General features: G+C 42.0%; 1 protein-coding gene across 1 annotated transcript in view; it reads right to left on the reverse strand.

Annotated features, from left to right (window-relative positions):
* Window positions 1-4,168: 4,168 nt before the first annotated feature.
* Window positions 4,169-26,090, reverse strand: part of IYD (iodotyrosine deiodinase) — a 39,884-nt gene continuing 17,962 nt past the window's right edge. Inside the window, exons 2-5 of the mRNA XM_032258830.1 lie at window positions 21,398-21,589; window positions 18,660-18,819; window positions 16,395-16,551; window positions 4,169-12,028 (exon numbers count right to left, since the gene is read on the reverse strand). Coding sequence (XP_032114721.1) covers window positions 11,846-12,028; window positions 16,395-16,551; window positions 18,660-18,819; window positions 21,398-21,589 — 692 coding nt within the window. The 3' untranslated portion in view covers window positions 4,169-11,845. The remainder of the gene's footprint in view (window positions 12,029-16,394; window positions 16,552-18,659; window positions 18,820-21,397; window positions 21,590-26,090) is intronic.

The raw sequence follows: 26,090 nt of genomic DNA on the forward strand, positions 1-26,090 counted from the left end.
GCCAGATGACACTTGGCAGGATGCCAAGCCAGCACTCGACTCCTACTGGTAGAAATAGTCTATGTTTGACTAAAAGCTAAAGTTTGATGATGCTTGATCCCTAAGTCCAAATACTGCCCTAATAGGAGGCATGCCGAAGCAGGTTTTCTATTCTGAGGAGGCTTGCTGGAAGACGGCTGAGTACACAGGACCACTTAGGAAGCTTCTCGAAGTCACAGCTCTCATTGTTTGCCAGGTGCTGTTCTAAGACCTCTAAATGTATTAACTTTGTAATCCTTGTACTGATCCCATGAAGTAGCAACTACTGTGATCACTTCCCCCTTTCTTCAATGGAGGTGTTGAAACACTTGCCGAAGATCACCAGTTAGGAGTAGAGCCAAGGTGTCTGGCTCCAGGGCCCATGCTCCTACCCACTAGCCGCTGTGTCCCAATATCCCCCGACACTTCCAGTGAGATGGGTTCATTCGTCTGGAGTTCACGTGGGTGCTTTGAAATCAGGGAGGAAAAGACATCATTCCGCATTGCTGTCAGGGCCACAAGGGCATTATCTTTTTTACTTCTTTATTTTAATTGTGCTTGGAGATACTGATGAGGTCTAGAAAAATTTTCCCCTCTATTAAAAAAAAAGTTTTTCTTAAAACAAAAATAGAGAAGGAAAGAAGAAGGCAGAAAAAAGAGAAAGAGGGAAGGGGGGGGTAATTCAGCCAATGGGAAGCATTGAGGGGAGGAAGAGAAATCTCAGGATATGGCTCTTCCTCCTCTCAGCCTCTAGCATCCTTGGCTGTGGCTGCATTGCCCTGGCACCAGCCCTACCTGGCAGGCTCTCTGTGGTTCCAGCTTCCTCCAGGTGCTCCCAGATCTTGGGCTCTGGTGAGGGCTCTCTATCTCTGTCCCTCTATCACTGGGTGGGAGGGGTCAGGGCTAATCACTCTTGCCTCGCTGTCCCCCTGTTGCAATCAATTCCTTGTTTTAAATTCCCCTTCTGGAAATACTTAGCCACGGTCTGTCTCTACCTGGACAGATCTTGTCTGAGCAGTCCTGTAATCTCTTAGAGCGCAGCAGCGTGGGTGTGTTTAATCCTTCCAAGAGTAGAAGATGGGTTCATAAATAACCTTTCAATTTCTTTTCCAGTCCAGAATTTCACAAAAGCATAATGTTTAGTCAGACCAAAACTATATTATGAATCCAGAGCAGCAAAGAGGAAAGGAGTTACACTAAGCTTAACCCCTTCCCACAGCCCCACGCTCCTCACACCTCCCCCCTCAACACTCCCGGTAATTATGTGGGTTGTGTTGTAACTGGTTCATTTAGCTGCTAAATCAGAGAGACTCGGGCACTCATTTTTCCCGAGAGTTCCGCAAAAATGCAGAAAAGGTTTTGATGAAGTCTTGCAACCATCCAGTGGTGTCATTCAAATTGCAAGGATTCTCTGCCATGACAACGCTACCAGCCAAAACCTATCATGGCCCCCAGGAGTCCCAGGACACAGAGCTGAGGTAGACTGGTCTCTGCTCTCTGAGAGCTGACAGTCTAGCAGAAGGCTTGGCCTGAGGAGGAGGGTGGCCAGCATCATAGGAAGGGAGCCTGGGATGCTCAGACGAAAGAGATGAACTCAGACTTCCCTTTCCCTACTGAAGTCTGATGGGAGAATCCAGGGAGGCTTTGACAAAGTGACAAAGGCTTGGCCTTAGAGGATGGGGAGGGAAAGCTGGGAGAAGGACATGGAAGGGGGCTCTGGATCTGAGCAGGAACGGCAAGCCAGGAGCCCAATGGGCATAACAGAAGGTTCAGGTTGATTTAGTGGAACCCCTCTGGTTGGAAGCAGACCCTCTGAGTGGTGATCAGACTCCTTGAAGCTAGATTAATGGGCTTGTTTTGTTCTATTGTATATTTCTTCTGCACACATGCTTCTAGCTTCTCCGCTCTCTCTCCAGGTATCCCAGCTGGCTGAGCTGATCCTCAGGACATGAGGAGGCACAACCGCAGCTTGCTTTCTCAGCTTCTCGCTGCCTCCTGCCTGCCATTCTCTCCCTCTTTGCCTTTTTTCCAGTTGCCCTTCCTCAACCCCACTTTGGGGGTTTTCTTTTCCATCCTTCTGGTGGCCCTGCTGTTTGCTTGCTAGCTAAGTGATTTATACGTTCCAGGCTGGATCCAAGACAGTGTGGGATGAAAACCAAATGCAAATTGGCTAGAAGAAAGGGTCAGAATAAACACAGCCTGAAGACCCCAAACCAACAGTGTCCAAACTTGTGCATGCATCTGCGCTGTCCCCATGGGGCCCTCCAACTCTGCTCAAAGCAATCTCCAGGGCTGTCCTCCAAAGACAGTGGGGGAGTTGGAGGGAAGATCTCTTTGCACTTCCTTCTTTGCCTTTTAAATTAAAGGTGGATGTGACCTCAGGGCTTTGTACAGAAAACCTCTGAGGGCCAGTGGAGTGACCCACTTACCCTACCATTCCCCACCCTGCTGGGATCCTTCTGCTACTCCAACTCCATCACTGCAGAGACTCAGTTCCTGCACTCTGGGGTTCAGATGTGCATCTGCTGAAGAATCTTCCAGAACTGCAACTCCCATCTGCACTGGGAGCATGTCTGGCCCACAACAGCTCAGGCACTGTGGGAAGGGCCCCGGTTATGCAGTGTGAATTCATGTAAGCCTTTTTCCTGGGAAAGGACTCTTGCAACCATAGCTTGGGGAATTGTCTTTACAATTACCACTTCCTCTTAGGGAGTCAGCAGCCTGGGCTCAAATCCTCCTTGGTCACTAAGATAGTTTTGTGACCCTAGACAATTCACAGCACCTCTCTCAGCCAACATTTCTCCATCCATTCAGTAAATATTCACATAGCAGCTACTGGCACCAGGAACAGAGAGGGGAGCATGATTGGTAAGTCATCTTAAAATTTACAATTGCATTATGGGAGTTACTCAGTAAATGAGTTTTTAAAAATCAGAGGGTAGGGGGAGACCTTTGAAGAACAATTTGGCATGATCTAGAGAAGTTGAAATCTGACTGCTCTTTGACTCAGTAAGTCTACTCTTAGGTATATACCCTAGAGAAATTCTTTTTTTTTTTTTTTTTGTTTTGAGACGGAGTTTCGCTCTTGTTACCCAGGCTGGAGTGCAATGGCGCGATCTCGGCTCACCGCAACCTCCGCCTCCTGGGTTCAGGCAATTCTCCTGCCTCAGCCTCCTGAATAGCTGGGATTACAGGCACGCACCACCATGCCCAGCTAATTTTTTGTAGTTTTAGTAGAGACGGGGTTTCACCATGTTGACCAGGATGGTCTCGATCTCTTGACCTCGTGATCCACCCGCCTCGGCCTCCCAAAGTGCTGGGATTACAGGCTTGAGCCAGCTCGCCCGGCCCGAGAAATTCTTAAACATTCCCAGAGGACAAAGAATGAACATAAAAGAATTTAAATGACAACTCACAGGAAAATGAAAGATGTGTGATATGTTCCTACAGTGGTGTAGAGCAGTGAAAATGAATGACCTAGGGCTGCACATATCAACATGGACTATCTCACAAGCATAACTTAATGTTGCAGAAAAATATGTAAAGTGTAATGCCATCTATGTAAAGTTAAAATGGACAAAGTAATACTAGATACTATTTAGTGGTGAGAGTATTTTTTACATGGCTGGGCATTAAAAAGACCAAATTAGATTAGTACTTTCTTCTGTGGAGGGAGAAAAGAGGATGGAATTGGGGGGTAATACATAGGGGATATTGCCTGTATTGATAATATTTTGTATCTTAACCTAAGTTGTGTTTACGTAGCTTTTATCATAATATTCTTAGTATTTTGTGTATATATTTTAAATGTTGCCCTATAAAAATTTTAAAATTTATTAAATAATGATAAGTGCCCTGAAGAAAATAAACATCTGAAGTGATTGGGAGTGATTGAGGTTTGGTCAGGGATACTGGAGATTGGGTGGTCAAGGAAAGCTTCTCAGCAGAGGTACTAGGTTGAGCTGAACCATGACTGATATGAAGGGAGCAGCCATGACAGTATCTAGGGGAGGAGCATTGCAGGTGGAGAGAACATCTAATGCCAAGGGTCATGAACCATAAAGGGCCTAAGATTTTACCCTCCTTGCAAGATAGCAAGATAGCCTGACTTAGTCGTGTGGATGCTGATAGAAGACATGAGACTCCTGGGTCAGAGCAAGAGATTTTATTATTCACAGCAGGAGGCAGCATGATCTTTCTGTTCACATTGCTTCTTCTCACTCCCCTTCCATGATCAGTGTTCAGAGATAAAGTCCGTATAACTTCCTCATAGATTTGGATGTGGAGAACGAGATAATCACAGAAATTTAAGATGATGATATGATTTGGCTGTGCCCTCACCCAAATCTCATCTTGAATTGCAGTTCCTAGAATCCCTACGTGTCATCGGAGGGAACTCATGGGAAATAATTGAATCATAGGGTTGTTTCCCCCATGCTATTCTCATGAGAGTGAGTGAGTTCTCCTGAGATCTGAGGGCTTTATAAGGGATTTCCCATTCACTCAGCTCTCATTCTTTTGCTTCCTGTGGCCATGTTTGCTTTTCTTTCTGCCATGCTTGTAAGTTTCCTGAGGCCTCCTTAGCCATGCTGAACTGTGAATCAATTAAACGTCTTTTTAAATAAATTATCCAGTCTCAGGTATGTCTTTATTAGCAGTGTGAGAATGGACTAATATAGATGATTTCTAGATTTGGGGCTCCACTCCAAAAAGTATGAATTGAAGGACCAAGTAAGGGATGGGAAAGATTCAAAAGCAGTACTTCAAGGATGAAAAGGTTTCCGTGCCTACTGACATCTAAGTGGAGGGGCAGAGAAAGCGGCTGGGAGTAAGAGTTTGGAGTTTCATGACAAGGTCAAGGCTGGAGGTCTAGACCAGGGAGGCCCTGGCAGATGGAAAGTACTAACAGCCCTAGGACTGCTGAGCTCACTTGAGAACACTTACCACATTTACCATACTCACCTGGTCAGCAGAACCACCTGGAACACAAGTTAACAACATAGATTCCTATGTCCCTTTCAGATCTTGCATTCTAAAATCTTAGGACTAGATATATATTTCTGTACACATTCAATATGTACTGAATATTTATTGAGCACCTATTATGTTTCAAGCACTGTACTGATTGTGATTGGTGAAGCTATAACAGCATCCTGTGGCTATGAAGAAAGGCCAAGAGAACCACTGAGACTTTGGCACTAACTTCATTGAACCAACAGACCAGCATCTAATATCTACTTTCAGACTTCTCACTAGGAGGAAAAAATCATCCCCTATTTGTTTAGGTCATAGTGAGGTTTTGTGTTGGTTTATTACTTTCTGTCAAAAGTATTCTGACCTGATACACACATTCTATTGTTCTACTTATAAATCTAGTAAACAAATAAAATAAAACAAATCTCTCTGGGGAAGAGGGACTTTAATTAACATTTGATTAACTTAAGCTAAATAAACCAAACTAGCTTAAATCATCAGTCTCAGTTACAGGCTTTGTTTATTAAAATCTCTTAAACATTCTAAACTGCTTGTATAATTTATCATATTTGGTTTTCTATTTTAGCGCTTCAAATCATTGATATGGCAAGATTATACCAAATTAAGATGAAACATTCTCATATACTTGAACATCCCTTGTAAATCTAATACATTTAACTTATAAACACAGTAAATCTAGTCTAATACCATTAATGAGTTAAGTTAAATATTCTTATACCTTTCAACTTCAAATGACAAACTTAAATTTCACATTTCAGATTGGAATCATATAAGCTTTTTAAAGATTCAAATCACTTACGGAAAATACACAAGATTATTCCTAAACTTAACATGAAAGTATCAATATTATGGATTTGAATTATTGCATCATTTTCGTAATTAATTCTACACATTCCCAGACTTAAGTCATTTGCCCAACAAGGGAACTGATTTACTATTTACTATTGTTAAGGATTCATGCCCACAATATGGCGGATGTCACAGATGAGCAGTGGTTGCTTAGGAGCTCAGGTCAGAAGACAATACTCCAGCGCTGGGAGACAGTGCTCTGAGTGCTGGCGTTACTGTGGCAACAGGAGGCTCCCAGTCTTCACCCTTCAGAGGGGTTTGATTTTAGAACCTTTATTCCAATTACCTCTTAATTACTATTTTTATTTTTAATTATTAGAGTAGAAGGACGTTGGAGACTCCACCTAGGTTAGCTAACAACTTCCTTTATGATCTCATTGGCTTCTGCATTTACTTGGCACTCTGCAGGCATTGCTAACATATTTCCATCTCACTCTAAAGACATTTATGTGCTGTTGAATTTAATCCTGAACATTTGGCTCTGAGCCATGACTCTCAGGTCATGATAATAACATAAACCATTCCTCTGTCTCGTGACTTTTTAGGAATTTCCCAAATGAGATTATAGCCTCTCACATTTCATTAGAACTACTGTATTTAGCTTGGCAGGATCTCAGCTTCAGGGACTGTTCTCCCTCGTGCCTACCCCTGGATGTCCTGGACGTCATTAGCTGAGGCCACCCAGATAGGGAGCGGACCTGGCATCAGCCTTAGATGCATCGGCCCATTGCCTCCACTTCCTTACCTTCCCCACCTCCAGTTCTCTGCTATTCACACTTTCTAAAAGGTAGAGAAACGCAGCCATTTTTGAGTCTCCAGCCTTTTTTGTGAGGTGGGTGGGGGCAGGAGAGGGAAGGCACAGTAGCAGCAGAGCTGGAGCAACCTTTCTTCTGTACCTCTCATTACTTGTATCTATGAGTGAATTGAAAACATGGTGTTACCATTGTTTCTGTTTCACACATATTATAAGAGAGCACTCTGCTGATACCTAGCAAAATAACAATTATATTTCTCATGCCTCTCAGGCGCAATATCCACTGATAACTATGTGTTTTTCTTCCAGTTATGGATAGTCCTAAAAGATGCTTACAAAATGTCTTCACAGCAGTTTGAATACTCTTCGGGAACTCCAATATTTAGAAAAACTAGCCTGGATGTGGTGGTGTGCACTTGTAGTGCCAGCTACCTGGGAGGTTGAGGCAAGAGGATCACTTGAGTCCAGAAGTTGGAGGCTGCAGTAAGCCACAATCACACCAATGCATTCTATCCTGGTTGACAGAGCAAGAATAAAGTAAATAGAGAAACTAATTGGTGGATCATCTTTGCAAGGCGAATCATCCCCAGTTTCTAAATTTGTCTTAAAATGGGGTGCACTTTGTTGGGGTTTGAGCATGAGCAATAACTACTTACCACCAATTTAATGCATCAGAGAAGTCACCCTTCCTTTCACAGGGAGGAGCAAATAAGAAGAAATGCTAGACTCTCCTGTACTTCTTGATGGAAGTTTCCATTTTGTGGGCAGATGCAGGAATGTCTAGGAAGAAGTCAATCTTAGATCTGCTTTATGTATGTTTGTATTGATTTTCTTTGACCCAAAGTGATGCTGAGCTGTGTCAGACAAATATCAACCAGTCTTAGTGTTCCAGAAGAAAATATTTATGCCTTTCACTGTCCTATTCTGATTTCACCATTTTCTTCAACTTTCCTTCTCCCCTCCTTTTCTTTGTTGTTATATCCAGTTTTATTTTCCAAATTCAGTCATGTATTTTGGAGAAGAGACATCCAGCACCTATGCACATCTGGGCCCCATTCCTTGCAGGTGCAGGGGGATGATAACATTGATAACATTGCTCCACCTCCTGTGAGGTCACATGACTAGTTCTAGCTAATGGTCTGTGAGAGTGAGGCAGTCACTCCTGGGCCAAGGTAGAATGGAATTGTTGGGGTGAGCTCTTCCAGTGTTTTCTCTAGCCATGCCCTGGAAGATGCATCCCACAGGATTACTGGGTTACCCCATCCAAGCAATTGTCTTGGAAGGTTTCCAGGCTCGCAGGGGACTTTGCCTGCCCAAGAAATGAACTTCTATCATGTCAAGTCATAGAAGCATTGCATTTGGTGATTGCCAGTGCCCCGTGGTTCTCAAAAAGTAGTACCCAATCACCAGTATCAGTAACACTTGGGAATATTTTAGAAAGGGAGCATTTGGGCACCACGCAGCCCTGCTGGATCACACGGCCTGAGGGTGTGGCCCAGCAATCTGTGCTTTAACAGACTCCCAGATGAGTAACGTCAGCAAGTACGAGGACCGTGGCTCTACCCTATGCTGGTTAACACAGCTTTCAAATCAGTGTTCCCTTTTGACAAAGTAGAGTCTTCAGGTGAGTCCTATCAGTAAGACAAACCATTTTCAGGTTTCTTAATTAAGCATTCTTCCTCACAATGATGCAATCATTCCACTATTTTTTTCTGTTTTAAGGCCTCAAAACAGCAAGAGGACCTATAAGCCTCCCAGACCACTATTTCTAACTTTGAACACAGTTGTCACATGACTGCATTTAATGAACACATAAAAGAAGGTTAATAAGAGCTTGGGGCTGCAGAAAGAAGGAAGAAAATTGTCTTTACTTTTTCAGACACCAGTGATGGCCGGGGGACTGTGCTGATTTGCCCTGATCATGATGCTGCAGCAGAAGTTAGTGTGGGGCGTGCTGGGGTAGAAGAAGTGGCTGGTGTTTCTGGTCACAGGAGACCCTCCATTCCATGGGGCAGGCAGGTTGAAATGGATTTTATGTTCCTTCCAAGGGCTTCCCTCCTCTCCTTGATTACTCAGTTAGTTCCCTGCAAGCAGTGTGAGCCTCTCACCTTATTTCTCCTCCGGTTCTCATTTTCACAGCTCTATCTATCCAACTGGGGGACGTTCCAAGACAATGCAATGAAATAAGCATGATATCTGCTGTCTTCAGTAAATCGCTTAACCTAACGATGTACTTAGAGGGCACTTTTAGGCAAATTATATGACTCAAAGAAATGCTTATTTACATGTATTTCCATTTAGATTTGACTGTGTTCAAACATAAATTTTAGATAAGAGTATAATGAGAACTGTATATGCTCCACCTAACATTTTACCATGTCAGTTCTCTCTCACACTCTCTGAACACACATACGCACGCACCTTCTTTTTTCCTGAAGTTGTCAATATGATGCTTCATCTCTCAGTGCGTCAGCATGCACCACTCATATCACTACGATATCACCCACCACCAGATCCACATTCAACATTCCCACTTGTCTTTTATACCCATGAGATTTTTCCTAAAGCAAAATCCAATCAAGGCTTACACTTTGCCTTTGGTTGTTGGGTCTCTGGTTATCTGGAACAGGGCTCAGGCTTTAGCAGGCATGCAGGTCACCCGGGGATCTTATTAAAATGCAGATTTTGATTCTGGATGTCTGAGTGAGGCCTGAGAGTCTTTGATTCTAATAAGCGCCCGGGTGATGCCAATGATGCTAGGGGCCTAGGACCACCCTTTGAGTAGCAAGAACGGGACAGTCCCCCTCTCATTCTTCCCCCAATGACACTTGCTCCTTAAAGAATCCAGGCCTATTTCTTGTAGAATGATGCACATTTTAGTTATTCTACCACAACATTAACTTCCTTATCCTCTGTATTTACTGTAAACTGAAAGTTAGGTGTAAGACTTGATTAGTTTCCATTGACATCTTTGGAAGGAATATTTCATAATGCATCCAACAGGGGCACCTAATGTCAGTTATCCTACCATTAATGGTGTGTTAGAACTTTATCACTAGGTTAAGGTAATGGCCAGATCTTTCCATTGTACATAGTTTTTTAAATAAAAATTTTTAAAGTGCCTGCAAAGAGTGAGAACCACGGGGCAGTGGCAATCAACAACTCCAATGCTTCGGAACTAAATAACCTGGCTGCATATCAGATGGATAATATCAATTACACGGAGAAAAAATTCTTTCAAGTTGGTCTCTGATGGGGTAAGGCTGACTTCCTGCAGGGCAACTCCATCTGGCCCTGCAGCTGCCCCTGATCCACAGACAGGCTTCTCTAAAGAGGAGGGAGTCCCTCACCCACCCTTGTTACCTTTGCTTTCCTGAATCCCAAGCAGAGCTGCCTTGCATAGACAATGGTGTCTACCACAGTAAGGGCACCCACCATTTATGAATGTTAACCGTGTACCAAGCAGCATGCCAAACCCGAAAAAGTAAGTGCCATGGATGGAATGTTTGTGTCCCCACAATTCATACGTTGAAACTCTAACCCCCAATGTGACGGTATTAGGAGAGGCGCCTTTGGGAGGTGATAAGGTCACGAGGGTGGGGCCTCATGATGGGATTAGTACCCTTATAAAGGGAATGCCAGAGGCTCTAACCCTCTTTCTACTACATGAGGACACAATGAGAAGTCAGCAGTCTGCAACCCAGGTCAGGGTCCTCACCAGCATCTCACCATGCGGGTACCCTGACCTTGGACTTCCAGCCTCCAGAACTGTGAGAAACAAATTTCTGTTGTTTGTGAGCCACATAGCCTATGGAAATTTTTTATAGAGAGGGTTTTCTCAAGGAAAATGAGGAGAACGAGAAGAAGCAAGAAGAAGAAAGGCACAGTGGAAGGGGATAAAGAGGTCAGTGGAGTTGCTTGATAAAAAATCATCCAAGCTGTGTAAGAGTTTGCCTTTACATGCAACACCCCTGGGAGGACGGCAGAGGGTGATGGGTGAAGACCACATCTGGCATTCCCAACCTGGCACCTGTGACCCCATCAGTCCCAAACAGCTGTGCTATCATGTGGAGAAGAGGGGTCAGTGTGTTTCATGGGGTGCGGTAGAAGAGAAGGGAGATCCTATGGGTGCTATGCATGGCAAGCAGCTCTCTTTAAGAAAAAGCAAGCAAGCCCTGATTTGTAGTGGTTGTGGTGTAAATTCTCCCACCATGGGCAATTTCAAGCTATGAATGTTTAATAATTGGCTTGCAAGATTCTTGAGTATTTAGCAGCTTCTGTGAATTGCTGCAAGTCAGATCTACTACAACACTAGGCAGTGCAACGGACGATTTACATGCCAGCGAGGCCCATGCCACCCAAGCGTGCCCTGTCCTGTTCTGTGAAGGACTTTGTTTTTGTTTTTTGTTTTTTGAGACAGAATCTCACTCTGTCACCCAGTCTGGAGTGCAGTAGCACATCTCAGCATCAGCTCACTGCAATCTCCATCTCCCAGGTTCAAGTGATTCTCCTGCCTCAGCCTCCTGAGTAGCTGGGATTACAAGCGTGTGCCACCGTGCCCAGCTATTTTTTTTTTTTGTATTTTTAGTAGAAATGGGGCTTCACCATGTTGGCCAGGCTGGTCTCAAACTCCTGAGCTCAGGCAATCCACCCTCCTTAGCTTCCCAAAGTGCAAGGATTACAGGCATGAGCTACTGCACCTGGCCACATTTTAGTTACTTCAATGGTTATGTATCCAAAACTAGCAAGGTGTCCCTGAAGTTCAGTTTAAAAAGTATATCTCAAAAGGATATCCTTTGTCTAAAAGCCAACAGAAATCCAAGAGCAAGAGACCATTTGATTAATCTAAATTTAAATTCGAGTCATCATGTAGCTGAATTTTTGGGACTGTGATGAATTTCTGACTGTCTCCTCTAGGTGAGTTTTTAAAAATAAAAGAAAAAAGCCAATAGTGATTTTCTAGAATAACTTTTAAAACCTAAAAACTAGGCCACCTTCTTTATAAAGTGTTCATGCATTTCCAAAGTGGATAAGAAACAGGACTTAGGGGCGTGAAGTGCCACAGAGTGTGGAGAGGCTTCTTGACACCTTGTGGCCACCCGAGAAGAGGAGGGACTGGGAGACCTGACACCTGGGGAAAGAGCAGCCAAGAGACCCCAGAGGAGCAGGCAAGAGGCACAGGGAGAAGCAGGGGCGCTGCCTCCCCACCGCACCCTTGGGGGTCCCTGCCTACACCGTCACCATGATCTGGTCCAGAGGTTTGCGCTTGAGGTCAGGCACCGTGGCCTCCTTGCTGGGGTACCCCACGGGGAGCAGCATCAGCAGCTTTTCATGTGCGGGGCGGCCCAGGAGCACCCTCAGTCGAGGGCCACAGTTGAGAGGAGTAGTAGTGACAGTCACCAGACCTGCATTCTAAAATAAGAGAGGGCAAGAAGGCATTTTAAAGTCAGCAGGCAGAATGACAGCTCTGCCTCTAGCCTGGGGACCTTCTTGTCCCGATTATACCTGCTCTTCCTGTCATTTCCCTGAAGTTAGGTAGCAGAGAGGCTGCTGGCTCAGGTAATGGTATCATGAACCTCCCCGCCCCTGTCAATCTCCCCACCTCCTCCCTTCTTTTCCAGGCAGTGGGGAGCTTCTGGAAGAATAAAAATACTATTATTTTTCACTGATGCTTAAGAAATAGGAATGATTATTTTATAGAAAAATACTGTGGGATTCCAATCACACTAAAGGAAAAGCAAAACCAACAGGGAGTTCCTTTTAGCTAAGGGGTTGGTTGGTCTGTGTCCTGGTACAAGAACCAAATGATAAAAGCAGTCCATCAAAGCAACGTCCTAGCCCAAATACAGCATAATTTTCCTGCTAAATACTCTCTTTTTCTGATTTCTTTTTGTGGCAAGGTCTGGCTCTATCGCCCAGACTGGAGTGCAGTGGCATGATCTCAGCTCACTGTAACCTCCACCTCCTGGGTTCAAGCTATCTTCCCACCTCAGCCTCCTGAGTAGCTAAGACTACAGGCATGCACCACTGTGCCTGGCTAATTTTTGTATTTTTTGTAGAGATGGGGTTTTGCCGTGTTGCCCAGGTTGTCTCAAACTCCTGAGTTCAAGTGATTTGCCCCTCTCGGTCTCCCAAAGCGCTGGGATTACAAGTGTGAGCCACCATACCTGGTCAATTTTCCTACTAAATATTCTTTCCTGAATTCTAGTGATCTGCCTGGGATCTATGATTTGTTACCAATAACTCTAATATTAGCATTTGAACCCATACACACACACACATGCAAACACACACGAATCTAGAGTGACTTGATATGGTTTCTTGCTGAAGATCTCTCATACAACATCATTATATATCTTGATTCATAAGGATTTTACAATGCCTAGAGACTGTTCTCAAGAATACATGCATCCAAAAATCTAACTGATTTCATCTTTCTGTCATTACCTCTACTTTATTATGGTATTTCTTCTTCTTGATCATATCTTCACATAGTATTTGAACTTGGAATGGATACATCTTAAACTTTTTTGAGAAAATATTTACGTCTTAATTTGGTGCCACTTTATATTTTGGTCCTCTTTCAAGACATAGATTTTACTCCATACTGAATTTTGTATATCTCTAGCAGTAGAAATTTGCAAATTCGCAGACCATATTAAACAGTTTATCTTATTAATATTATTAATATTGTGTTGACTTCTATTATTATTTCCTCTTTCACTCTCTCAATGTGAGTACTTTGGTCTTCTTATAGGTCAGGAATTTTTTTTTTTTTGGGGGATGGAGTTTCGCTCCTGTTGCCCAGTCTGGAGTGCGTGGTGTGATCTCAGCTCACTGCAACCTGCACCTCCTAGGCTCAAGTGATTCTCCTTCTTAAGCTTCCCGAGTAGCAGGGATTACAGGCATGCGCTACCATGCCCAGCTAATTTTGTATTTTTAGTAGAGACAGGGTTTCTCCATGTTGGTCAGGCTGGTTTCAAACTTTCAACCTCAGGTGATCCACCCGCCTTGGCCTCCCAAAGTGCTGGGATTACAGTGGTGAGCCACCATGCCTGGCCAAATCAGAAATTTTTAAAATGGAATCCTCAGACCCCCAAAGGGCCAGCGATTTAATTCGGCAGATCTAATTTGGATTTGGAAAAAAAAAAGGGCTTTATATTCACTGACATCTAACTGAAATTTTCTTCCTTTATAAATATAGGCAACAAAACACAGTAGTGTTAGCAATATCTATGACTTTATCACCAATGAAATCCACAGTTATTTTCATATCACTTTACAGCTGTTACAGATATTTTAAAATATCATTGCTTTCATCACTACTTAAAAATTATAGAGCTACTGCTAGATCTTGATATTTAATGTATTAATAAAGGCTTCATATTTTATTCTAAACAACAACCACCACAGTGAGTTCCTATGACTACCGAACCAACCATGGAAGTATTGCATCCGCACCCAGTGAAATACTGATGCCCGTTGATAGGGGCCTCAGTGTCCAAGAGGTACCCCATCGACCTCTTTCTAAGCCTCCAAATAGCAAACACCTAAGTAAACGCAATGAGTTAGCTTCCAGACACTTCCCCCACTGCCCCTCTCCAGCTTTTCCAAACAGATCACCACCTCTAAACCTGACCAGGAACTTCTGGAAGCTGCCTCTCCAAGACATGTCTGGCGAGCTTGGTGGACCCAGTCATCATAGTAAAGATGGGGGCTCCATGGAGCTTTTTCTTTCCTCCCTCACTAATCATGACCTACTCTTAGGATTATGCCTTATGGAAAGCTAGGGGGCAGCAAACTCAATGGCAAAGTGGAAAAGACTGCGGGCTGCAGAGGCACCCAGGCAGCTTTGTGAGCTGAGCTTGCTGCAGGCTTTGCTGGCTTCTTCCAGGACCCTCAACCAGGTGGCAGTGCCCTGCGGTCTGACTCTGAATGACGATTCCATGATTTACCTGCTTACAGATTCAGGAAGGAAATCAATGCCAGCTCCTTCAGGATAATTTCCCCAATAACCTAAAACACATTTCTTCTGTGTAACAATGACAACATTTTGGGAGGTGTTATTCAACACACACGTTTTTCTTTTTTTTTTTTTTTTTATTGTACTTTAGGTTCTGGGGTACATGTGTAGATCATGCAGGATTGTTGTATAGGTACACACATGGCAATGTGGTTTGCTGTCTCCATCCCCCCGTCTCCTACATCTGGCATTTCTCTCTATGTTATCCCTGCTGTCCCTCCCTTGGCCCCCACTATGTTATCTGTCCCTGATCTCCCCACTCCCCTGCTGTCCCTCCCTTGGCCTCCACCAACAGACCCCAGTGTGTGATGCTCCCCTCCCTATGTCCATGTGTTCTCATTATTCAACACCTGCCTATGAGTAAGAACATGCAGTGTTTGATTTTCTGTTCTTGTGTCAGTTTGCTGAAAATTATCGTTCCCAGATTCATCCATGTCCCTACAAAGGACACAAACTCATCATTTTTTATGGCTGCATAATATTCCATGGTATATATGTGCCACATTTTCCTTGTCCAGTCTATTGTCGATGGGCATTTGGGTAACATACATGTTTTTCTTTGAGACAGCAAAGAAGCTCATTTTTTTTTTTTTCTTTTTGGAATTCATTGTCCTTTAAAAGTATGATTACTTGCTCTTATAATCTTGTTTTCTACATTTATTTTATGCATTTACCATCTCTCTATTCCCTACCTGACCCCCAGTCTCTGCTAGAATATACGGTTAATCAGACAACTATCCCTGGTGGCTCCCAGGAACTGCCACATAGAGGCTGGGCATGGTGGCTCATGCCTCTAATTCCAGTACCTCAGGAGGCTGAGAAGAGTGAATCACTTGAGCTCAGGAGTTGAGACTAGCCTAGGCAATATGGCAAAACTCCATCTATACAAAAAAATGCAAAAATCAGCTGATCTTGTTGTAGTAGCGGACTTTTTTCTTGCCATTTGCAGCAAAACCAGGTACTTGTTTGAAAATGAGAATCAAAATAGGGGCGGTATCCAAGTACTCTTTGGTCCAATTGGTTCCAGGACTAATCCTGTAGTCCCAGCTATTCAGGAGGCTGAGGTGTGAGGATCACTTGAGCCCAGGAGATTGAGGTTACAGTGAGCTGTGATGGCAGCACTGCACTCCAGCCCGAGTGACAGAGTGAGACTGTCTCAAAAAAAAACCCAGAAAATAAAAAGCTCAGAAAATATTTTCTGAGTGAATGCATTGTTGAGTGAATGCAAGAATAGTTTGAAATCTATACAGCAATCCTGCTCCACTTCATGTTAGCACTGCACTCATTCCTATGTAAATGGAATTTTTTAAAAGCACGTGACCATCTTCCTAATGCCATGCAATACAAACTTCTCAGAAAAGGGGCTCTATGAAGAGCCCTTCTTATGGCTTTTTAGTCATTCCATCATCTCAGCTAGCAATAGTAAATGTATCCAGGGAGTTTGTCTTTGTGATTTTTAGGCTCCAAAATTCTTCATGCATGCCTGCCAAAACCTTGAAACTTCATGTTGTTACAGATGACAGCAAACACAACACCAATTTTTCTAACCTTGAAATGATGTTTTAAGGGAATTCCCAGCTTGTTGAACCATCATACTCAGCAATCCAGGTTTCCAGAGTCAGTTTTCACATCAGAGTTACCTTACTTAGGAATTCTACTTTAGATAAAAAAACAATGCCCAAATGTCTCTGAAGTGAAAACTCAGCTGAAATGTTCTAATAAGGTCACCCTTTAACCCTTGATGTCTCAACATACCTGCAGGGCAGCTAGCAGGATGCCACAAGCGATGGAAACACTGATCTCATTGTAGTAGTGGACTTTTTTCTTGCCATTTGCAGCAAAACCATGTACTTGTTTGAAAATGAGAATCAGAACAGGGGCAGTATCCAAGTACTCTTTAATCCAATTGGTTCTGGGAAAAGAAAAGAAATTCCTGAGAATATTTGCCTGTATTTTTTGTTCCCTTTTTACTACCTTAGCTTCTTTATGATAAAAACAAAAACATGTTTACTAATTGTGGGAAGTAGGAAAGTTCTTCTTCAAAGTTTTCTTTCTTGTTAAAGAATAAATATTTTTTGCTTTTTGTTAATAACTCTTTGTTAAGCCCTATCCTATGTAGCTGTTAAACATGCTTATAGGCACGTAGTGCATTCTATGTCCTTCTACATTAACCAAGATATCTGTGCTGGACGTGCCCATATGCATGTCTCAGCGCACAGCCTATGCTCCTTCCTTATTTGGACTTCCTTTTGGTTCTCCGTTGCTTTTACCTGTTTATAAAAGTTTCAAGTTATTCGCCAATTGGGTTTTAGTTTAGATTGTGAAGTCTGGCTCCAACCAGTGGAGATCAGACACAGCAGTAAGGACAACCCCACATGCATAAAGGATAAATATGTCTGCTTTTCCTTTGTTCATTGTACTCTCGTGACAAGATGGCCAGCAAGGTTAACTTTCCTGCAGAAAGTAAAAATTGCCTTGTCGAGAGAGCCTTTGTTTCAGTGCTAATTTTTCTTTGCAGCACCGAGCATCTGTTTCCAACACTCACTCATCTTTTATATTTAAATTGAAAAGCTGCAGAATTTTTGTTTTTGTCTCATTCCTCTTTTTCTGACCAGGATCATTCAGTTTCATAAACATGTATTAATAAGTGCCTGGCATAGAAAGACATATGAAATGCTGAAAGATAGAAGGACAGGTCCTATTACCCAGCATGCAATGAGCCAAAATTCTGCAAGGGAGAAGACAAGGATATCAGTGAGGTTCAGCCAAAACCACAGGTGGGGAGATGGCGATGCTGTTGCCCAGTTGTGGAAAAAAGGAAGGGAACTTCTGTGAGACAGGGAGATCATTCATGTGAGATATAAATACAGAGCTGAATTTTTGTTTTCCAGCTCAGAATATCTCTTTCTTGATGTCATTACCCTGGCCTACACACTTTGGCAGAAGTTTTATTCTAGCACAGATAGTCAAAGGACAGAGAGTCCTATTATCCCATATATTGGGATTTACCTTAGGATATCTATGTCATTCATTAGCAAGAGACAATCACCTTTCATTCCATTTGTAGCCTAGTTATGCTCACTGTTCCAAAGCACATGAAGCTCACTTGTATATTTCTCCATGGTTCCTCTTATGCTATGAACATCTGTATGTTGCACTTTCAAAGCTACTTAACTATACTTCAACCAGCTTAGTCACATTTGACTGTTATCATTTCTTTTCTTCCTACAAAGAGGGAAAATGGTAACGATTTAGAAGATCCGCTCTGGAGCTGGTCTATCTTGGCCACTGGGCAAGCTACTTAGCCTCCCATGGAGCTGTTTCCTCCTCTGTAAAATGTACTATTGTGTACCCACCCTCTATTGTTATTTCAAGGGTGAAAATAGTTAAAATACATGAAGTGGCTTTTAATAAAGCCAAGCATTAGAATTTTAAGTCATGGAAATATCAACACAGAGAAGCCTCTTGTAATCCACTTTCCTGACTCACTCAATGAACCAACACTTTCCATTCCCTGCATAGATCATGCTGACTGTGGGTGCCTGGAGCAGACCCCAGGGGCTGCCTTCGCTGAGGCACTGCAGTGAATTCCCCTCCACTTCTTTCCTGGAGTTGAGGAAGCCAAAAGGTTACTAAGGCCTCACAAATAATCACAATTGTGGTAAAATTGTCCTAAAACTAAAACCTGCTTTAGTAAAATCATTTGGAAGACCCAATCACTTTAGCAAAATGTACTTTGCTTCATGCAAGGTCTTGAGAAAAATTTCACCATTTTATGTTCCAGATGGGTAAAAAGTGAAGTAATTCCTCAATTATTTACTAAGTAAATAATTGAGTCAGAGTCTATTTACCAAACACTCACATGGTGATACAGAAGTGAGCCCTGTCTTAACTTCCATAATTCCTCCCAGCGGCAGAATCAAGCTTGTTAACATTTACAATAAAGCCAGGACATGGCAGTGCTGGTTATTTTATTTTAACCACCAAGGCGAACATCCCCAATTCCACCACCGTTTGTACCTCAGTTTCTTGACGTCTGACACCCAGCGATGCCCCATTCTTTTCATGTAGTTGATCTCCTCTTCCTCCTCGATGATCTTTCGAATCTTGTGCTTCATGTCTGGGTCCTTCACAACCACGAAGGTCCAGGGCTCTGTGTGGGCCCCACTCGGGGCTGTTCCTGTCACCCGTTCCATTAAAATCAGAAATTAAAACTGCAGGAAAGTGTGAGGCTGCAAATTAAGGAAAGGCTGGGTGTGGTGCCTCATCCCTGTAGTCCAAGCATTTTGGGAGGCTGGGGCTGGAGGATCAAAAAAATTTTTGCAGAATTTCTTTTTTTTTAACTAGCAGGGTATGATTGTGTGTGCCTGTAGTCCCAGCTACTTGGGAGGCAGAGGTGAGAGGATCACTTGAGCTTGGGAGGCAGTGAGCCATGATTGCACCATTGCACTCTAGCCTGGCAACAGAGTGGCATCCTGTCTCTTAAAAAAATGTTTTTAAGGATAAACATAATAACTCATACTTGGCCAGGCACAGTGGCTGATGCCTATAAACCCAGCACTTTGGGAGGCCGAGGTGGGTGGATCATCTGAGGTCTGGAGTTCAAGACCAGCCTGGTCAACATGGTGAAACACTGTCTCTACAAAAAATACAAAAATTAGCTGGGTGTGGTGGTGGGCACCTGTAATCTCAGCTACTCAGGATGCTGAGACAGGAGAATTGCTTGAACCTGGGAGGCAGAGGTTGCAGTGAGCTGAGATCAAGCCATTGCCCTCCAGCCTGGGCGACAAGAGTGAAACTCTGTCTCAAAAATAAAAAATAATGTATACTTGCTCAAAATGAAGTTAGATAATCCAGAAAACAAATGCCTGGCAGTGGACCCTGTCATGCTGCTGCCAAGTCCATGTTGTTCAGCATCAAGCCAACTGATCACTGATCAAGCCCACTAGTTCCAGCACTATGGGAACTCACCACTGCTTCTCTAAATATGTGGGAGAAAATGTACCCAAGTAACTGCACCGCAACTGCTAAGGAAAGAAGCTCAGGGTGTTTTCAAAATTTCAAAGTTTTCAAAATTTTGATAGCCAGAATTCTCCAGACTATCATTTGTTTTGATATTCTTGAAAAAGAATAAAGTTGTGAAGTTTATTGAAGATGGCAAAATGTACATGGTAAGATGGTTTTTAAAACACTACTTAAAAGGTAACTTAGCTATACATAGTTTGGTCCCTATATCAAAGCTGTGAGTGTGGCACTGTGATGTTGGCCTGTCCTTGGGGACACACAACACTTGGGGAATCCTTAGCCATGGGTACTCAATACGAACAGCCATGTCTATTTTTAGCCATGGGTACTCAATACGCAGGGCCATGTATATTCTTCGCCATGGGTACCCAATACGAATGGCTGTGTGTCATTCTATTCCCGGGGACCTCGGGAACCCTCAGCCCACACCTTGATCAGTTCCAGTGTTCCAGGGCAAAGCTTCACCTTTGTCTAAGGAACCTCAATTCCCGGTGGGATTCCAGTGAGAGTAGGGGCCAGCTTCTGATCTGGGTGTTACCCCTCAGCCCTGGAGATGGCCCACTGTTCCCAAGAACAGACCATAGTGACTCACTGGTGGGATATTTCAGAAGCAACTATTCCTTCCTTCCCGTGGGTAGTTTAATGAAATAAGCTCCACCTATGGAGGGAGGAAGGGCTGAAGACTCTTGTTGGGGTTCTTGTTTGCCACACACCACTCCCAGCACTAGAAGTCACAACTGGCTTGGGAAATGCAAGTCAAAAACTAAACATGAGGCCCAAATTACTGTACAGAGTGATTCTAGTTAACTTTGTATCCATTTTATTTGTTTACTAAATATTTGTATCTCTTGACATAAGAAATAAATTTTTCCCTAATGTTTTTAGTTGTGCCAAATTTACCTTAACAGCATATGTGTACATACACATATAGAAATACAGATACAGATAAAGGGGAAACTTAGTAACCGCCATTAGTTAGACTAAGGACTCAACGATCTAATGCATTTGTATTTATAACTAAAGTGAAATATTTTATTTTTGCTTCCTTTCATGTTGGACTATGGATTCATAATAGGCATGTGATAATTTTTGCAAATAAATGTGGTTTATGTAAGAAAAAGACTGCAATCACAGGAGATTCTCAAGTAGGGACCTTTCTCTTATCTCTTCTCCCCGTTTTCTGTAGCTCATATTTTTTTTCCTCACTGGAAAAATTAATTTACATTAGAAATGTTTTTTGTCTTCCTTTGGTTTACTTTGCAAATTCACATAAGTAAATTTTGCTAGTTTATGAGAATACTGTACTACAGCATCACAGTGTGTAATATAAGAAATTGCTTCCAAAAAAAAAATATAACTGTGAGTATGTGAATGCGTGTGTGTCTGTTGTGTTTTAAGGGGAGGGGAAAGAAAGAACATATATCTCCATCGATACATTAATATAATGATGTGATCAGAAATCTTGGTTTTTAATTAAAAATTCATAAACTGAATAATTTCAGAAGTTTTGAACGATTGTCACATCTGCTTCCAAGAAATTTGTAATCATCACAATGTGGAAAGTAGAAATCACTGTGTTTCTGGCAGTCACTCAACCCTTGGGTAAGACTTTATAGATAAACATATCACTCTAGACTTTATTCACCACGTTAGAACTTTGACATTTTTCCAGTGTTAGAGTCACACCAGTAAGGTGGCTAACATTTCCAAAGAGCCCACCTGCAATTACAAACCTGCCGTTCTGATGACATTATCAATGACTTCCATTGGGACTTGCTCATTACTTATGAACCTGACTGACCGTCTGTTATTCAGAAGTTCATAAAATTCCTGAGATCTCTTAGCCATTTCCTTCTCAGAATAGCGGGTATGTGAGAACGGAATGTGTTCAACATTTTCTTCTGATTCGTGCCATTCATCAACATCTGCAAATAAGAACAAGAAAGGTGACAAACTAAATGATCTCTTGATCATAAGGTGACCACTGGGGAGAAGAAGATAAAGTTCTCAGATGGGTAAGGTTATAAAAAAGAATAGATTTACAGACTCCTTATTACTGATCTTGACTATCCTTAAAACTCCAGCTAAGTGCAATGGCTCACCTGTGTATTTCTAGCTGCTCTGGAGACTGAGGTAGAAGGATTGCTTGAGCCTAGGAGTTCAAGGCTACAGTGAGCTATGATCACACTACTGCACTCCAGCCTGGGCAACGGAGAGAGAGACACAGTCTCTTTAAAAACAAAAAAAAACCCAACCAAACAAAAAAAACAAAGAAAAGTCCAGGCATGGTGGCTCAGGTCTGTAATCCCAGCATTTTAGGAGGCCGAGGTGGGTGGATCACTTGAGGTTGGGAGTTCAGGACCAGCCTGGCCAATATGGTGAAACCCCATCTCCACTAAAAATACAAAAATTAGCCAGGCGTGGTGGTACATGCCTGTAACCCCAGCTACTTGGGAGGCTGAGGCACAAGAATTGCTTGAACCTGGGAGGCAGAGGTTGTAGTGAGCCGAGATTGTGCCACTGCACTCCAGCCTGGGCGACAGAGTATCAAAAAAAAACCAAAAAAAAACCAAAACACCCCCCAAAAAACAAAGAAAAAACAAGCAAAATCTCCAGACTAATTATAAATGAAGAAAAAGAAAAAAGTTATCTACAAAAAGATGAGGAATTCAAATGTCTGTTAATGATGGACTAGGTTATTTGAAACAATCTCCTATCAGCTGAAAATCACTCGGATCTCTAAATAAAACACTTTCAAAGTCTTTTTAAAAATTATTGAGCTTACAGCATAGCAAGAAATTTGCAGGCCGAAGAAAATATGAACTCACACAGGTAAATAAGCACAGAAGATACACTTTTTTTCGACTGTATTTGCCAATCCCTACACATCTAAATTCCATTTTTATATATTTTCCATTTATATATATATTCAGGGACCAAGGGTGACAAATATCAAAGCCCAGATCCACACACAATGGGAAGTCCAATAAGCTAGGACCCCAAAACTAAATCCTAGGGGAAGTGTGAATCATAAATAAATTATTCCTCAAGTGTTTACATCAGTTTGATAAGTCTTGCCTCAAACTTGAGTTTGGAGTAAACTTGGCCTGCCCAAAAGTACCCCAGTTGTCTAGCAAAAGCAAATGCCAATATACAAATAATTTTAAATGTCATTGTTAGCAACCCACCAAAGGCAATCAGGCACAAAGAGAAGAAAACATCTTGGACAAGAAACAGTAGAATTAATTAAAAAAAAAAAAATAAAGACAGATGCCCAAAGACTCCAAATACTGGAATTAGCAGACCCAGAAGATAAAACAACTATGATTACTATATTTAAAGAAAAAAGACAAACATGTAAATCTATAGGGTACAGAAAAGAATAAAAGGCAAAATAAATAAATAAATAGAAGAAAAAACAAAAACGACAGCAAAAATAAAGAATAAAAGGTAATATAAGCAATCTGAAAAAAATGGAGAACTTCTGGAACAACAAAAATAAAGAATAAAAAGTAATATAAGGCCGGGCGCGGTGGCTCAAGCCTGTAATCCCAGCACTTTGGGAGGCCGAGGCGGGTGGATCACGAGGTCAAGAGATCGAGACCATCCTGGTCAACATGGTGAAACCCCGTCTCTACTAAAAATACAAAAAATTAGCTGGGCATGGTGGCGCGTGCCTGTAATCCCAGCTACTCAGGAGGCTGAGGCAGGAGAATTGCCTGAACCCAGGAGGCGGAGGTTGCGGTGAGCCGAGATCGTGCCATTGCACTCCAGCCTGGGTAACAAGAGAGAAACTCCGTCTCAAAAAAAAAAAAAAAAAAAAAAGGTAATATAAACAATCTGAAAAAACAGAGAACTTCTGGACCTGAAAAATAATAATTAAGAACTTAAAAGCATGGTTGACTATCAGGTTAGACTAGCGACAGAAAAATTAATGAACTGGGAGATGAGTCAAAAGAAAACACCTAGAATTGGGCAAGGAGAGACAAACAGATGGAAAATATAGGAAAAGGATAAGAAAAAATAGAGCAGAGTGAAGAGTGACAATGTCTAACATACATTTGATCATTTGATTCAAACAGAATGTGGTGGAGGCAATATTTGAAAAGATAGCATCTGATATTTTTGCAGAGCTCATGAAACATACCAAATTTACAGATGTAAGAGGTCTGGTAAGTTCTCCCCCCCCCCCCCCCCCCCCGCCAAGAGCCTTTTCCTTTCTCTTTTTTTTTAAATTAGAAATGAGGCCTTCTATGTTGTCCAGGATGAATTCAAACTCCTGGCCTCAAGAGATCCTGCAGCCTCAGCCTCCTGAGTAGCTGGGAGTACAGGTGTGCACTATTGCACCTGGCTATTTTTAATGACATTAAACACAGTTGCTACAAGGGGAAGAATACGATTAAAGAGAAGGCACCAAGCTTAAGTTTCATAATCAATCCTGACAACAATGCAAGTAAGTCAGGGGCTGCATTAGATGAAAAACTACAAGTTATTTCAGGCTTCTTGCCTATAGGTAAGCTGTGTAAATGGCATATTTCTACTCTAAGGCCCTGTAAAACAAAGAGTTATTTTTAAAAACTATACTTTTTACAATAAAATATAAAAATCTTAAAAGCAGCTAGAGAAAAAAACGTTACCTCAGGAAGAACAACAGAAACAGCTGAATTTTTAACCATGACAAGAATAGTTGCATTAAATGTAAATGAACTAAATGCTCCCAATAAAGGCCAATGATTATTTTAAGTCCAAGTATGTTGTTTATAAGTGACACATCTAAAACATAAGCATATAGAAAGGTTGAAAGTTATATCATGCATCACATATCTAAATTAGTTTAAAAAAATTAAGGTGAAAAGCATTGTAGATAATAAAAAGGGTCAGTTTATAATAATACAATTTAATTTACTGGGAAAACATAATTTTAAATATGTATGCAATTACATTACATGACCTCAAGACAGACTTCCAAGAAGAAATGTAAAAATCCAGAACACAGTGAAAGATCTTAACAGGTCCCTCTCAGTAATAAAAGAATAAGCAGAAGAAAAAAAGCAGTAAGGATACAGAAGATTTCAAGGCAATTGACAAAAATGACCAAATATTACAGAAAACATTTTTTTTTTAGACAGAGTCTCGCTCTGTTACCAGGCTAGAGTGCAGTGGCACAATCTCGGCTCACTGCAACCTCTGCTTCCTGGGTTCAAGCCATTCTCCTTCCTCAGCCTTCCTAGTAGCTGAGACTACAAGTGTGCCACCACATCCAGCTAATTTTTGTATTTTTAATAGAGATGGGGTTTCACCGTGTTAGCCAGGATGGTCTCGATCACCTGACCTGGTGATCCGCCCACCTTGGCCTCCCAGAGTGTTGGGGTTATAGGCGTGAGCCACTGTGCCTGGCCAAAACACACATTATTTTTATTTTTTGTTTTGTTTTGTTTTGTTTTTTAAGCATCCTTATTTGTGAGAGCTTTTTAAGTATTGGTAGGCGAAATTATTTGCTTTAAAGTGATTCGGCAGTAAATAAATAATAAGTAATCTGGAGGGAATAAATGAACCAAGACTGACAATATGTACATGCTATTTTTGAATATGCTTGAAAATGTCCGTGATAAAATTTAAAATATACAGAGCTTTTGCTGCTTTATCAAAATACTCTTTCCTCTAGAAGTCCTGTGGCTTCTTTTCCATTGGGGGAGGTGGAAAGAGGAAGAATTAAATGCAGAGAATATGATTTATTGTCATTTTTTTAAACAGGGAGGAAGTTAATTGTCTCTCTTCCAATAACACACTCATTTTGACTTGTTTACTATGGATATTGATTTATTTTCATAATTTTATAGTTAAATGTTACAACAGCAAACTTGTATCAGGAAATTTTTTTTTCCCCATTTATTTATTTTATTGCATTTTAGGTTTTGGGGTACATGTGAAGAACATGCAAGATTGTTGCATAGGTACACACGTGGCAGTGTGATTTGCTGCATTCCTCCCCATCACCTACATCTGGCATTTCTCCCCTTGCTATCTCTCCCCAGTTCCCCACCCCCCACCGTCCCTCCCCTATTTCCCCCCAACTGACCCCAGTGTGTAGTGCTCCCCTCCCTGTGTCCATGTGTTCTCATTGTTCAACACCCGCCTATGACTGAGAACATGCGGTGTTTGATCTTCTGCTCTTCTGTCAGTTTGCTGAGAATGATGGTTTCCAGGTTCATCCATGTCCCTACAAAGGACCCAAACTCATCGTTTTTGATGGCTGCATAATATTCCATGGTGTATATGTGCCACATTTTCCCTATCCAGTCTATCGTGGATGGGCATTTGGGTTGGTTCCAGGTCTTTGCTATTGTAAACAGTGCTGCAATGAACATTCGTGTGCACGTGTCTTGATAGTAGAACGATTTGTAATCCTTTGGATATATACCCAGT

The sequence above is a fragment of the Sapajus apella genome, unplaced genomic scaffold (assembly GCF_009761245.1).
Source record: "Sapajus apella isolate SASKATOON/1434 unplaced genomic scaffold, GSC_monkey_1.0 scaffold105, whole genome shotgun sequence".
In the NCBI taxonomy this organism is placed as follows: domain Eukaryota; kingdom Metazoa; phylum Chordata; class Mammalia; order Primates; family Cebidae; genus Sapajus; species Sapajus apella.